The sequence below is a fragment of the Odontesthes bonariensis genome, chromosome 6, assembly GCF_027942865.1.
Source record: "Odontesthes bonariensis isolate fOdoBon6 chromosome 6, fOdoBon6.hap1, whole genome shotgun sequence".
Classification (NCBI taxonomy): Eukaryota; Metazoa; Chordata; class Actinopteri; order Atheriniformes; family Atherinopsidae; genus Odontesthes; species Odontesthes bonariensis.
In genome coordinates, this window is record NC_134511.1 from 16,535,082 (window position 1) to 16,550,831 (window position 15,750).

Consider the following 15,750-nt stretch of genomic DNA (forward strand, 5'->3'; position numbering starts at 1 on the left):
TTATCATGTTTGATGTCAGTACACAGACCCCGAAACAAGCAGTAGAGGACATTAGCCACGACAAGCCATCACGGTTGGATCAATGAACAATATTTAATTTACTTTCAGCTATTTATTGTTGATACCGTTGCTGGCATGCTCTATATGGCAAACATTCACAACATTAACATTTCACAATAGTGCAGTAAGACCAGCCACTGTTAAAGTTTCTTCTAACTATTAGCTTCGGTGAGCTGTTTGTTACTCGGGTGGATATTGGCACAAGTAGTACAGACATGACAGGCGAAAAGTGAATAAACACCTCACCTATCTGGCCTGAAGGTAGTCAGCTTAGTCTCCTTTAGAGCTGAGAAAAGCTGCTCATTCTGTTGTAGTTTTTTATCTTAAAGTGACACCCGAGCAAAGACATCAAAGGGGGGGGTTAGTTAGTTAGTTCCTGTGAGCACGTCTGCTTTTCGGCTAAAATAATAAAACAATTCCTAAACGCATGAATTCAGAACAATTCATGGCTTTACAAAAATACCTTTCATAAGATAAAAAAAAAAAAAAAAAGTATTAAACACTATTCATGGACCGAATGAACAAAGTGCAGAATATTCATTAAACACAGCAACAAGGACTTGTTAGGTCACAAAATGGCCACAACACTAGAGGAAAACACTTGGGGAATGCACAGGGTACTCGTGGTTAATTTTTGTGGAGACGGTTTGATCTACAAGGGTCTTATTCACAACATAGACAGCGCCTTGATAAGTATGATGAACTTCCGAACTGTTGATTGGAACATTTTTGTGCAAATGCAAGACTCAACGTTGCATTTGAAATGTAGCAGAGGCAATCTGTGCTCTATACTGACAGCGAAGTGACACGTCAGTTGCTTTGTTCTTCCAGTTCCTCAAAGGCCGGTAAGAAATCAGCGATGGTGTCCACCACATAATCGGGCACAAAGCTTTGGTTGGAGGTCAGCTCACTATTCCTGTACTCCTGGGCCTCTTCGAACTGAGACACACCGGTGAGAGTGAGCATGGTGTCCAGGCCGCAGTTGGACCCGAACAGCATATCTGTCTCCAGGCGGTCCCCGACCATCAGGCACTGGGCGGGATCCACCCCGCTGAACTGGCTGGAGATGCAGTCAAACATGAAGCGGCTGGGCTTGCCGATCACGGTGGCCTTGCGACCTGAGGCGACCTCAAGGGCCGCAGTTAGAGACCCAGAACCTTTGGAGAGACAAGGAGATAGTTGTAATAACGTTAGCTTAAATTGAACCTGGGGGAACAGTAAGCACTGTGATTGTGCTTTACAATGCGCTACTACTACTTTCATTTCACAAAAAAATTGAACTACAAAATTGGTCAAACTGGCAACTAATTGAAGGTCTAACTCCCTTTCTACCAGCCCATTTGTAGTCATTTGTATGACAATATGCAAACCTGCAGGCAAAGGTCCATGCAGCACCATTACCTCATCCTTTTCATGATTTAGGAAAACAATGGTGAACATCTCACACCCTTTGGCAACCAAGATACCCCATTACCACATTTTTCATAGATCACTTCATATGTACTTACATGATGCATATTGTGTAATAAACAAAGCTTTATTACAAAAAAGGACGAGCCTCTTTCTGGGTTATGTTTCAGCATTTCAGCTGTTCATACCAAAATGAATCTGCCAGAACAGAGTGCTGTATGCGCACTATAATAAAAGAGGGGCCCTAAAAAGGTAAAGGTGTGGAAGTCAAAGGGGGGCCCTACACAGCCATGAGTGACCCCTTGCAGTGGAGCCCACGTTTAGTTGTCTTTGTGACGAATTAAGTGCGTAGCACAAACGCAGCGGATTAATCACAGCAAGACAGCTGAGGCTGCTTTTGTTAGATTATGCTCACATATCAGCTGTCCAATGAGACATTTCAATCGTGTGATCGTGGTCATGCAGATATGAAAACAGTGTGCGTTGGTGTTCGGTGTGTCGGCCTAAACCTGAACGAACCAAACCAAACTGCGCCAACGCGCCACCATACCTGGCAGTATCCTTCCGCCTGACAGCGGGTGCCAGGGATCGGGGTCGGTGGCCAGAAACAGACAGTCCGGATCCTTCAGGTAACACGACGCTTTGGCCAGTTTGAGAAAAGTCAGTTTGTCATCATGTCCCACCAGCACTGCCTTGACGTCCGGGGCCAGGGCGCAGTTGTAGATGGTGGCGTCCGGATCGTCCGTCTCCTCCACGCAGGGGATCCCCTCCTCCAGCAGCTCTCTGCGAAGTCCGTCGCAGCCGACGACGAACACCTGGCCGGGGACCTTGACGACGTCTCTCAGGTAGAGAGCCGAGCAGTAAGACGAGCTGAAGATCTGCTCCAGCATCACGTCGGTGAAGCCCAGCCGGTAGAACTTGTGCACGTAATTCTCCCGCGGCCTGGTACAGTTGTTGGTGACGAACACCACGTTTTTCCCCTGGCGTATCAGCGCGTTAACCACCTTCGCCGCGCCCGTGATCGCATTCTCTCCGTGCCATATGACCCCGTCGCAGTCGAAGAGAAAGAAATCCTTCGCCTCGAGCAGACTTCTAATCTGCGGACCCCGGATTTTCTGGCAGCCTTTGAAGCCAAAGGCGCCTGCCATTCCGGCTTTTTCCTCGGTGTCCTCCGTCTTTTACCCTCTAGTGGTGCCCCATGTCAGAGGCCGGTACACATAATGCGGGGAAGACAATAAGATAGACGACACGGAACCAGACCACCGTCAGGAAATCACATTGCAGAGACCTTGGCGTGGTTACATACACGGGCGGACAGTAGGCTACATAAACATTGACGTCCAGCCACGCCCACGTTGCCCAGATTGACCAATCGCATTGCAGTCCTTTAGCCAATCACGGTTGTATGTGTCACAAGCAAATAGAATTGCGCCCTCACGTTGAAATAACGCTGAAAAAGCCTTGTAATTTCATATCCATTTAGTTGGAGCTCATTTTAATATTTTATATCCTGTTGGACAGTAAAACTACACAACGTTTGAACTTTAAGAAAATAGTGTAATTATTCTTTCAGTCTAAAAGCTATGGGAAAAAATTCACAAGAGAGTCTCTATTATGAGGAGAGGGAAAACTGGCGGCTATTTCCGGGTAATACTGCACTCTAGGGGCGCCAACGAAGCAGTGCAGAGCACGCCGAACTCTATGGTGGTACTATGAAATCCACCTTAGATGCAGCCATTGCTTTTGATAGAATTTTTTATATTTTTTCATTTTAATTTTCCTAAAGGCAAGATAAATGATCCTTTCAAACGGCACTTGGTTTGATTTTTTTAGACTCACTAGATTTGTTTAAAATACACATTTATTGTCAGTATTGCATCCCGAGTGACGTCACGCCAATGGCATCACTTTACGGCATGGTCAGTCCTAGCGCTGAGCTAGCAGAGAGGTGTTAGCACTCTCTGGTGTTAGCTCAAATAGTTACAGATTTCAGCACAGCCCTTTTACATACTCTCTGACTAGCCTCTGGTTTAGCTTCGGTTGTTGTTAGCGGCACCAGGTTAGCACTCTGGCCAGAGAGTCTCTATTATGAGGAGAGGGAAAACTGGCGGCTATTTCCGGGTGGTACTGCACTCTAGGGGCGCCAACGAAGCAGTGCAATGCACGCCGAACTCTATGGTGGTACTATGAAATCCACCTTAGATCCAGCCATTGCTTTGGATATAATTTTTCATATTGTTTCATTTTAATTTTCCTAAAGGCAGGATAAATTATCCTTTCAAACGGCACTTGGTTTGATTTTTTTAGACTCACTAGATTTGTTTAAAATACACATTTATTGTCAGTATTGCATTCCGAGTGACGTCACGCATTTGGCATCACTTTACGGCGTGGTCAGTCCTAGCGCTGAGCTAGCAGAGAGGGGTTAGCTCAAATAGTTACAGATTTCAGCACAGCCCTTTTACATACTCTCTGACTAGCCAATGGTTTGGCTTTGGTTGTTGTTAGCGGCACCAGGTTAGCACTCTGGCACGGTGGATGTGTGCCGTAAAGCAGCCGGTCGTAATCAGCCGTGCGTTCTTCAGATTTCGTTAGCTAGATGCTAGCGGATACTGACTCGCAAATGCCAGACCTGTAAGAAAACAGAAAGCTATAACTCCCAGGTTATTGTACTTTCGATATAAATTCACATCCCTCTGTCAGAAATCACAATAGTATTTCCAGGTTTCAGCCGCTAGCGGGGAGATTTTTTGAGTTATTAGCGCCAGCCCAATGGAAAATGGTCATTCTGCAATCGCTCGCCAGCGCCCCCGGAGAAAATCAAATGAACTGCAGTCAAATTTTTTATAATGGGGCGAATAGGAAGTGGAACGGCTGTCTGTAAAAGGGCTGTGATTTCACTCTGAAGTGCTGTGGTGTGACGAGGTATATAGAGAGAAATGGAAAATATTCTGCTGTGGTGTTTTGGGAATTTATCTTTGTGTTTTAGCCTTAGAACCGCAGTGTTTAACCCATTTAATGAGAATAACATCATATGGATCCTGTATGATTAATATCATAACAGAATAGAGGTCTTTATAAAAGAGAATATGTAGAATTTTGACTGAAGTGTTTCATTTTGTAAAAATGTGAGGTGTTCTACTAATTTGTCTCCAGCAGGTTAGACTACTGTAACGGCCTGCTCACTGGGCTCTAAACGGGCTGTAAGACAGCTGCAGTACATCCAGAACGCTGCTGTACATCCAGTGCTCAGGTCTCTACACCGGCTTCCTGTTGCTCAGAGAATAGACTTTAAAACAGCTCTGCTTGTGTACAAGTCTCTTCATGGTCTAGTGCCAAAGTACATCTCTGACATGTTAAAGCCATATGAACCAACAGTCTTCCAGAAGATGTGAGACAGGCCTCAACTCTGACAGTTTAAACCCAGGCTGAAAACAGTTCTATTTAGCTGTACATAAGACAACAATTAATGATTATTTTTTTATGTTTTTTGGAATGATTTTGTTTGCCTTTTTGTGATTTTATGTAGCTGTAAAGCACTTTGAATTGCCTTGTGTACCAATTGTGCTCTACAAATAAACTTGCCTTGCCTAATTGAGTGTGTTCTTGTACTAGTTGTGTGTATTGTTTTGATCAAATAGACCCTGTTTTCAAACCGGTGCTTAAGCAGTAAAATAAATAAAAATTTAAGATAAACTGTAGAGCCTCATTCCTGTTTGAATCTCTCAAGTAGCCTAGCACAGTCTGTTTATCTTCAACAATTACAAATAAATCCAAACCAACCATGTTTGCAGGTCAAGTACGTGTCATTTCTGTCTGATTGCGGCTATATGCATGCATTCACCTTCACACCAGAAATTATCTTCAGATCCTGTTCTACCGTGTGGGGCTTATTTCAGATTTCTCCATCGAAGAAACAGTTTGCTCTTGAGCACAATCTTTGGGCGAGCCATCTCTTGACAAATTGGTAGGTGTTCGAAATCTGTTAATAGCGGTCACTATGTACTTGTACTTGCATTCAGTGGTGTAGTACCAGGTATACATGAGAATATGGAGTACACCCACTTATCTTTCATTGGCGTGAAAGAAAAATATTGTAAAATATCACAATACCATATACTCTCTTCTTTATCCCCAAACTGGGCCACGAGTATTTGCATATTGTCAGGTGTCATCTTCTGCTTGGCAGAACGAGAGTAAATATCAAGAAATTAGAACCCACATAGCGAAGGCAACCACTGTGTTGGAAAAATGTATATACATTTTCATTTTGAGTAAACAATATTTTATAGACAGACATGTAATGTGTAGACTTTGCTTAGTGTGATACAAAGTAATTAAAGGGAACTGTGAGAAACAGGGTGCTCTGGTCTTCCTATGTAGGAGAATGTACAACCACTCAACACGTGAGGAACTAGATGTCCCAGTGAAACATTTGTTGCATCTTGCTCACAAGATTGTTTTACGTATGCTGATTGTAACTAAGCTGTTTAATAAAAAGAAATACACGGGGAAAGTCGGATGGAGTCGTTTTGATCACAGGTGAAGGAGTAAGTTCTGTCACTCCATCCGGCTCCCCTTGCAAGTAAAAATACAATCTTGTGCACTGTGTTTTGTTGATCACTGGGGTTGTTTTGAGTGAACTGTGTTCCAGCTGGGTTAACTTTTAGACCCAACACACTGCTAGTTGGTGGCAAAGAAGGCCTAACCAAGTCTTTGCCTTCTGGGAAAAAACACTAAATGTGATGCTCCTCATGGGGTCGACTAAATATGGCAGTACCTTATATGTATCTTACATGTCAGTGTTAACATATAACACGAAGGGCTTATTTTCATTGACAAGCTGTTTTGAAAAAAAATTGGGATAAAAATTGAGTACAACAGCTTTTCTGGGCACAGCCACACAGTGGAATAATAAATGAGTAGCACAGTGGTGTACTATCAGCACACAGGAAGAAGGGGGTGTCATGTCAAAAGAGTTTGCCTCTTTTGACATGAAGCTGTATGATCACCTGCCACATCCTGCTCGGAGAAAATAAAACGACTGAAATTGGCCGGAAAAAAAGCGACAGCATATGTCCCTCAGAGTGTCATATTAGCAAAATAATGAAAACACTTGTTCAAGCAGCTTTAAACAAGCCATACTTAGCATGTTCTCTAATGACCTCTTATGGCTGCGGACAATCAATGTGGTTCATTTTCGAGCAACAGTTCCATCTAGTGGCCAACGTAGTTATGACAATGAAACCAAAGGTGGAACTCAGGTGGTGTTTGTACAGAGACACAAAGTACCAGAGTCTCTTGTGTCTCTTTTATTTTGGGGGTATGTTCCTGAGTTACTGAAGACAGGCAAGAGCTGGCATGAGATGAGGGAGAAAGAGTTGAAACACCTGTAACACATCTTAAAATACACGTAATTACACCTGCTGCATGACTTCAGATTGAGCAGGAACATTTCCCTCAACACAACCACATCTAAATCATTCATTCAAATAATATATACACAGCACATTTCAATTGTGTCAACAGGGCTGATAAAATGTATTCGTTGTGGATTCAGTTGAATAAACTGATCTATTAAAGCGTTACTGGAGATTTTACTCATAATGTCTTTACAAATATAAATAAATGACAGACACACACCACAGGTTACAGGTGAGGTTCCCAAACCAGATGCCCTCCTCTCCACAACTGCGCTTCAAGATCCTGGTCATGCAAATCACAAACAGGATCAATCACCTGAATCCAAGGTTCGACAGTCAGCCGGAGGGTCCTCTCCAACACTCTGGAGAAAACTTTCCCAGGGAAGCTACTCAGGTCCCTAAAACTGATCTATTACATTCTTTACACGGCAAGAAATCAAACCATTGGAAGATTAAAAAACAAGATGAAAAACACACACACACACACACACACACACACACACACACACACACACACAAGCAATGCTGCTTTCAAGTGGCTCATTTATTAAACGAGTTACTGTTTAACTGAGCAGATTCCAAACGTGACAGCTTTTGACCTGCCACTGTGCATCGGTAGTGACGCGCTTTCTGGAGGAGTGTAGAAGCAGTCATTCTCAGAGTCCAGGCTGATGGTGTGGATATTGATTTGATCGAGGCAACAAGCCGCGTCACTTTCCCGGATCCTTGTCAGAAAAAAAGCACAAGGTCGTCATTAATGGTTCGATACAAACAATTTATGTCACACAAAGCAACTGTGTTCTCAACTGGGTCGTCTGGCTCGGTTAATTGTGTCTTGTTGAGGGGACATTGGGGGCACTGTGGCTCCAATCAGTCTGCAGCATAACACGCAGATCAGGCTAAATGTGAACGCTATCAGGCTGGATTCCCACGTACACGATGCGCCTGATGGTTGGAGCCGTGGCCACAATCATCAGACGCAATTACTCCAGCGATTTGATTAGACGGTGCATCTGCTATCGCATGCAAAAGTTTGACTGTTTGCGACTTACACCACAAACATTGTTCAGTATTGTAAGGCGTCACCTCAATCAAAGTAACCGAGGATGAACGAGACCCTGGAAGCCTGAAACATGCACGTGTGAAAACAAAACTATCAAGTCACACAAAATTATATCTGAAAAACCTTCCAGAGGGTCTTAAACAACTTTCCTCAGATGGGATCTGAGGCTTTACCTCGCCGTCTCCACTCCCTGATCGTCCAGTTCCTCTCCTGACAGATGGTGGATGAGTGAGGCTCCAAAGCAGTCTCCCAGGACATTAATCACAGTGTTGCTGCGGTCTCTGAGGAACACAAAACAAACAACGTGTGTAATACCATGAACTGGGACTTTGTCTCGCCCAACTCTTCAGCACCTGTTTTATGCACTGCTAAATTAAAACATCCACAACATGACGGCTGCCTTGCTAAAATAGGACTCGTTCTTTTTTTTTACATCAAATAGTCATGGAAATACGGTCTTCTGGGCCATCGTTCAAGCATACAAAAGGCCCCGAACTAAAGGCATGAACCAGTGTTGTGTCCACACACAGACAATTTAGCAAAGAACCAATTTTGAATTGTATCTTTAGGCACTTTGTTACCAGCAGCCGGTCACTCCATCCCATTTATTTAGTTGTATCTATCAAAAATACCAAAGATAACACAGTTGGACCGAGAAAAGTATTTTGGCACCAGAATTGTGAAATGGTGTCCATGGAAGGGTGGCTGTCAGGAAGCCGTTCTTAATGAAGGGAAACCGGGAGAAAAGGCTGAGCTGTGCCAAATGACACAAGAAGTGGACTGAAAATCAGTGGCAGCAGGTCTGATGGAGGGATGAATCCACCCCAGACAGATGAGCTTTGGGATGTCCTTCAAGAAGCCTGGAGAACTACTCCTGAAGACTCCTTAAAGAAGTGACAGAAAGCTTGTCTGAGAGGGTTCAGGCTCAGTTGGAGAATAAAGGAGCTCAGACCAGATATTCACTTTAAAGCTCATTAAAATTGTACAAACTCTGTTTCGGTCTGATATACTGTATTTACATTTATGTTTGCTATTTACACATAAACTTAAACACATAAATAGGCAGGAGCCGATCAAAAGCATGCATCAACTTATTTGTAAGAGTTTTTTTTTTTTTTTTTGCCATATCAGGCCATGAATAAAGGGTTAAACTTACAGGATCCACTCCACGACCACCAGAAGAGACGCATCCTTTGCTGGCAGACCGACCGCACTCAACACAAAGAGAGTGGTCACAGCTCCAGTTGCCGGGATCCCTGCTGCTCCTATGCTGGAGATGGCTGCCGTCAAGCTGCAAATCACACACACACACTCTGTCAACTGTCATTTCAGGACCTTATTATGAAACTGTATATTCCATTTCTACTTAATAGCCCCATCACATGACTACATCACAGAAACACTTTGATTTGCTAAAGAAGAGGAAGCGACTCACCAGAGTGTAATCATCTGGCTGACCGAAAGTTTGACGTAGTTTAGTTGTGCAATGAAAACAGCTGCGACCACTTCATAAAGGGCAGTTCCATTCATGCTGATGTTGGTCGCGATGGGCAGCATGAAACGGGTGATTCTCCTGTCGACCTTCAGTCTGTTCTCACAACACTGTAATGTTTGTGGCAGCGTGGCAGAGCTTTGACAGACAAGAAAAAGGTGAATGCAGTTTTTCTCTGACAATAAGCCGTGCTCATGAACACGCGCGAGCGACTCCGCGATGCCATCTTACCTCGACGAGATGAGCAATGCAGTCAGTAACGCAGGAGAAACCCCCCCGATGACAGAATAGGGGTTTCGTCTCACACACAGGGAGTATATCAGTGGTAGAACGATAAGTGCATGACATGTTTCTCTGAAAAGAACAATCAACAAACAATCAACACTGGATATGTACACGGAGTTCCTCACTGGGTGGCTTAAAGAAAGACCACAAGACTTCAAGATCTCCCCTTTGAAGTGTTCTGCTTTATCCCTGAACGGAAGAAGCATGTTTTTAAAGAAGCCTCCGTAACGATGCATTAAAAGTAGCCCGTGGCAGGGTGTTAGTACAGCAATGAAGAAAACAAGTTCAGGGTTTTAATGACTACATTAACTTTTTAAACTTTTTAAAAGAGGAATCATTTAGGCCCATGTGTCTACACGGTCTTGCTTTAAAGGCACCGGTCTCACAGAACACACTTTTTATTGCTCTAAAAGGCTTTTCAAGATTACGTAGTATTTCTGAAGGATGACCAAAGTGCACTAAGTTGAATTCAATTCATTTTTATTTATATAGCGCCAAATACAACAAATGTCATCTCAAGGCACTTAAATAATCAAGTCAAATTCAAGCCAATTGGAATTCAATTCATTGTAATCATAATTATTCATAAAATAATCCAATTCACTAAGTGAATTCTGTTTTTCAGGCAAGCAGTGCTTTGTGAAAACACTAATATCATCTGGTTAGACATACTGAAGTTCTGTTTCATGTGTTGTTGCTCCCACAACAGAAGTGAAAAACCTGACATTATCAGTCAGGCTGTGTTCATTCGTTTATCTAGAAATTGAAAGTCAGAAAAAGAATGTTCTGATTTTTCTAGTTTTTAGAGATGTAAAATCAAAGAATCAGTCAGTGACTAACGCCGACATATTTTCTGTCAGATTTGTGGCCTCTAATTCGTGAGAATCGCACATTAAGTTCCTCTGAACAGGTTGAAACTACTGCTGATGTTGATGAATGCTGCTACAGGAGGACCAGCGGTCATTTTGGCAACAGTGCTAAAATAGTAAATGCGAACATACCCAAGAAGGACCACGGCAGAAAACTTGCCAAGCATCAAGATGGATTCCCAGTCGTGAACCTCAATTACATGGCTTACAATCATGAACAGGACTCCAACTGGCAGGTAGCTGAAACGAAAACCAAAACAGGAATTCAAACTATCTGCTGTCTGCTCCAAATGTAAGAAGTCAGATCTGATTATAGGAATGAGTTTTTTTTCACATTTCAGTATTATCACAAACATTTCACAAAACGGTTGAAAACACTATTTTAACACTCGAGATCTTCAGATGTAGACAGAAAGTGTCATTTTACCCCAGGATCCAGGTCACCACCACTTTTGTGGCCTCGTTGATGGCGACACACAGCTTCACAGTGGATTTGGCTTTTTCACCTATCATTACAAACAAGATGCCCATAATAAACGCCCAAACGATCAACCCCAGCATGTTGGTCCCTGGAATATAAGAGCCCACCAGTCGCACATCTAGATCGTCCTGTAACAAGACCACAAACAATGAGCGACTGAAAGAAACACTATGTACCCAGATTATAAACTTTACACAGAAATAGTAACAAACTTATTTACCGATGTGAGATTTACTGATGTCAGATTAGTAAATTGGTCATCCTCCTTTCTTGGAAAATACACTCTCTCAGTCTTGTACTATGAGAGAAACAAGTGTTTACTTCACAAACATAGTATGGAAAGTCTGAAAATGACCATTAGACCTGAATCAAAAACATACCTGTTGGTAGCAAGCCACAAAAAGGCTTTTAGGAGCCATGTTCCTATGTGCAGTAAAGGAAAGTCATGCTAAAACTCAGCTTGTTAATGTTGACACAAGTCACAAAACATGCCGGACGATGACCTTGTGGTCTAACAAACAAAGTACCTTATTACCACTTAACAAAAGCAAAGACGGTCCGGACTCAAAATGATCAGAAATGATTTTAATCTGCCCCAAAACGAACATTTTCTTCTCACCTCACAAGATCCATCAAGGAATCCGCAGTGAAAAAGGACTCCTGTCCTGGTTCATCAGCATTTTCGCTATTAGCAGATCCTGGCTTGATTATCAGCGCCAATCCCAGTCCTACAACACACAATGCGAGGCCAAATGTAAGAAGCAACAACTGAATTCATGCTGCAGCTGTTTTAATATTGTGTTGAGATTTACTGCTGGTCAGTGACAAGTTTTAAGATAAAACAAAGATAACTGTCTCACCTAAAACCACAGCCATAAGGTTAGATGAGGCGATGTACAGAATTGTACGTGCTGCAATTTTCCTGGAGGCTTTAACACTGAGACTGCTGACACCTGATAAAATAAAACCACAACATGAGCTAAAGTCTGCTAACGTTCACCTGAGTGTCAGGTCCTAAATGTGGTCCGCATTATCAGCATCAAGTATTGTGGAGCAGGTTATAACACGTAGTACTTCATGATACAGAAAAGTACTGATAAATACACATACAGGTTACCTGATATCACACTTGTCACGATCAAAGGAATGCTAATCATCTGAAGCATCTGCATGAGTAGCTCTCCTGGAAAGGCGATGTAGATTTGCTCGATATCAGACAAATCCACAGAGATCTTGAGAACTAGGCCGAGGGCTATACCTGTGACAGAAAACAACAATAACTGGGTTAAAATCGAGAAAGGGGCATGTTATGTACAAAAACAAATTCATTTCACAGGCAAAACCACCTATAAAACCCACTGCCACACTTGTCAAACACAGGCGACAGCAATAATTATACTCAAATAAATGGAAAATACCCTGCTCGGTCAGAAAAAGAAAGCTGACATGATATATTTCGATTGGCCCTCTTTAGCTTTGATTAAGGCACAAATCAATAAGCCTATATAACATCACAACATTATTTCTGTCCAGAAATGCATTCATTTTGTACCAAGAACATGGTAGTGATGATGGGAGAGTCGGACTTCGGTGGAAAGTCTTCTCCAGCACATCCCAAGGTCTAAAATCTGAAAATGATTCTCATCAGGCCTTTTATCCTTTTTATCTAGTGCTCCAGAGTCTTTGTCTTCATTCTCCCAAACATAGTTAAGCCTTTTTCTCAGGCTACATAGTTCAGACCCAATACCTCTTGGCATTGTGCCTGAGGAAAGGATCTTACTTTCACTTTTAAACAGTAACATGAGATCTACAGGTGATTTTCTTCATCTGATTTCTCCAAATGTTATGTGATGTACAGTCGCAGCCCTCCCACAGAATGTGTCACAACAAGGTTGTTCAAGGCATGGGAAGCTTCTCACTGCATCGGTTAGGATTAAAAAGTTGACAGATGAAACATATCAATCACTATGGCACCAATGGGAAGCTCTTACTATTTGGCTCAGTTAAACAGAAATAGAAAAATACTTTATTCATTCCCCAATGGGAGAAATTCAAAGTAGTCAAGTAGCTCAAAAAAAAACATAAATATTTACAATGATTGTATATCAACAACAACAATAATAAACCCAATTCTAGTAAAAATACTACTACTAACTAATAATAATAATGAATGACCAAATAAACAAATAAATAAATAAATAAATCTAGTTGGTAGTGACTTTTATATTTACATTTCCAGCCACAAGGCTCTGGTTCAACTCTTTGTGCCACCGTTAGGACATTAGTGTTTGAGCGAATGATTGAGGCATAGTTTCTAATAACCTAATGACCCTTCAAATAAGGAAACTTTCAGGGCACAAAAAAGAACGGGTCGCGAAAGTTGAGACTGTTAAAACAGAGTCTCTTCAGTCAAAGGCTTCTTCAGTTTGGATGCAAAACGGACCGCTACAGGAAATCTTTCCTGCCCACAGCCATCAGCATCTATAATAACTCCTTGATTTGATTGAGTTACATCAACATTTAATTTCCCTCTGGGATAAATAAAGTATTTTTGATTTGAATTGAATTGAATTTTCCGAATCAGGTTGCCAGGCAACAGCTAGTACTGAAAGTGAAAGTTTTTATTAAAAGTGAAGGAACTGTTGGTGTCGTTATTATAAGCTGGCATCATAGGTCAACCACAAATAGGTATACTAGTTATCACTTACCCAGGATGACAGCTAACAGGCTGAAAACCTGAAGCTTGTTCCGCATTACTCTGGCCCAGCACCGGCCACCAATGGCTGCGCACTCCGAGGTGCCGGAGATGGGAGTCTCTCTGTTATTCTCCATGTCTGCGATGCAAACAAGGCGACATTAACGAGATAATATTAACACATTTCTCACAATACCCCATTAACAGTCGTTTGTTTTAACAGGCTGCCTTTAAACGACATTTTTAGTCAATTAATCAGATTATTTTGGACAGATTTCTTACCAGGGTTCACACGATCAACACTGCGCTGGATCACAACCACACGTTTTCAAACCAATATACATTTCGAACTGTTTTGATTCGAATAAACAAATTGATCTGAAAGCAAACTGGACTTAATCCTTTTCCTGTATTATTATACACGTTTTAAAATGTATTTTAATTAGTCTGCATGTGGCTGTCAACTTAAGACCAAATAACAAGTCACTTGCCAGGGAAGACTTTTCTTCATGTTTTGATGACTGGTTTATTCAACTTGCAATTTTGACTGTATATAAGCTTGGCTTACAGTTGAAAATGTATTATGTTGTACAGTAAATGAATAGTAAAATAATTATGTGCAATGAGAATGTTGTTGTGCGTCCAATAAGAGAACATAGATGATGTATGCCCATTATGACAAATCACTTATTTTAATCCCAATGATGAGCCTCTGAAAAAGTTAAAACGTTGTTTTTGTTTCTATAGCAACACAGGTATTTGCACAAACTCACCAAAAAGGCGAAAAAGGCAAATTCAGTCATATAAAATTAAGCATTAAATGTGAATTATAAGAAATTTCATGTTTTGACGTATATTCGATAATGTTTAGATTAAACCACAACCACTTCTTTCAATATTACTATTCCTTATCATAAAACTTGAAGGATGTTCTGACATCAGATAACAAGAGATGGAGCCTTTCAGGTAGCCTATTATTTGTCCCATTCTTCCAAGAAACCCGTCTGTTGGAGCTATTTATTCCTTATCTTTCTTTACTTTGAATTTTGTTTTATATTCTTGGGTTACTTTATATTTTGGGGGATTACTTACAGAATTTATTTGTAGGTTAATATTTTTTTGTTTTTTGTTTCTTTGTTTTAAATTAGGCAGAAGAACTGTGGGTCCATTCCATATAAATATTAGGGACTGGTATAGGACCAGGATGGATTGGGGTGGGGCCTATGTTTTTTGTTTTTTTTACCAGAGCAGGAGAGGCAGCAGAAGACAAAGGGAAGTTGTAACTGTATTATTTGCTTGCCAGCTGGAAAATAAATCGTCAAAACGCCATCTTCAGGTATTGGACATTAGACTTCTTTTTTGCCTGCGTACAAAACCCAACCCCAGTTCAGCGGTGGCTTGTTTTAACTTGTAGGATGTTTAATTTGACAAACAATCGCCACTACACGTCTTCAGATGTATGGGGTCATCATTTGTGGTTTGAAAGATCTCAACACATTCTTTGATGGCGACATGTCGGAATTGCATCTTCTTTTTGCTCCGCCATCTCTTATTGTAATGTGTGCAGAATTTCTTGAGGTGTGTTCTTGAAAGCAGCATATGAAATTTTCTGCATTGATGTTGCCATCCTAGAAGTGGAAAAAAACCAAATTTCTCCAATTTGTACTTGGAAATCATCGGATGTTGATGGAGTTGATGTGGAAGGTCAGAAGTTGGCAGAATATATTGCTACAGAAAGACCTCAGAGAGGCACAAAGCCAGAGTTTTGCAAGTTGGTGGAGCAGCAGATTTTTTGGTAAAAAATGGAAAGTATTAATTGGGTGTACAACTTATGGTAAATTTAATTTGAATCTGGAGGAGGAATTTAGTGAAAAGTTACAGACGTATTTGTTGAGAAATGGAATGTGCATCCTTAAAGGGATCGTTGCCGTATTTAGTATTTAGTATATGATAACTATATGTTTAATAATGC

At 41.5% G+C, this 15,750-nt stretch overlaps 2 protein-coding genes across 2 annotated transcripts; both read right to left on the reverse strand.

The window, feature by feature from the left end:
- Nucleotides 1–68: 68 nt before the first annotated feature.
- On the reverse strand, nt 69–2,824 carry pdxp (pyridoxal (pyridoxine, vitamin B6) phosphatase). The gene is made up of 2 exons (XM_075467640.1): nt 2,021–2,824; nt 69–1,217 (listed from the first exon to the last, which is right to left on the reverse strand). Exons 1-2 carry the CDS (start codon nt 2,616–2,618, stop codon nt 871–873), a joined length of 945 nt encoding a protein of 314 aa, XP_075323755.1. The 5' UTR covers nt 2,619–2,824; the 3' UTR covers nt 69–870.
- Nucleotides 2,825–7,695: 4,871 nt separating this feature from the next.
- On the reverse strand, nt 7,696–13,915 carry LOC142382731 (excitatory amino acid transporter 3-like). The gene is made up of 13 exons (XM_075468852.1): nt 13,792–13,915; nt 12,201–12,341; nt 11,944–12,036; nt 11,703–11,811; nt 11,464–11,506; nt 11,304–11,381; nt 11,030–11,211; nt 10,735–10,842; nt 9,680–9,802; nt 9,392–9,586; nt 9,113–9,247; nt 8,130–8,237; nt 7,696–7,768 (listed from the first exon to the last, which is right to left on the reverse strand). Exons 1-13 carry the CDS (start codon nt 13,913–13,915, stop codon nt 7,696–7,698), a joined length of 1,512 nt encoding a protein of 503 aa, XP_075324967.1.
- Nucleotides 13,916–15,750: the final 1,835 nt, after the last annotated feature.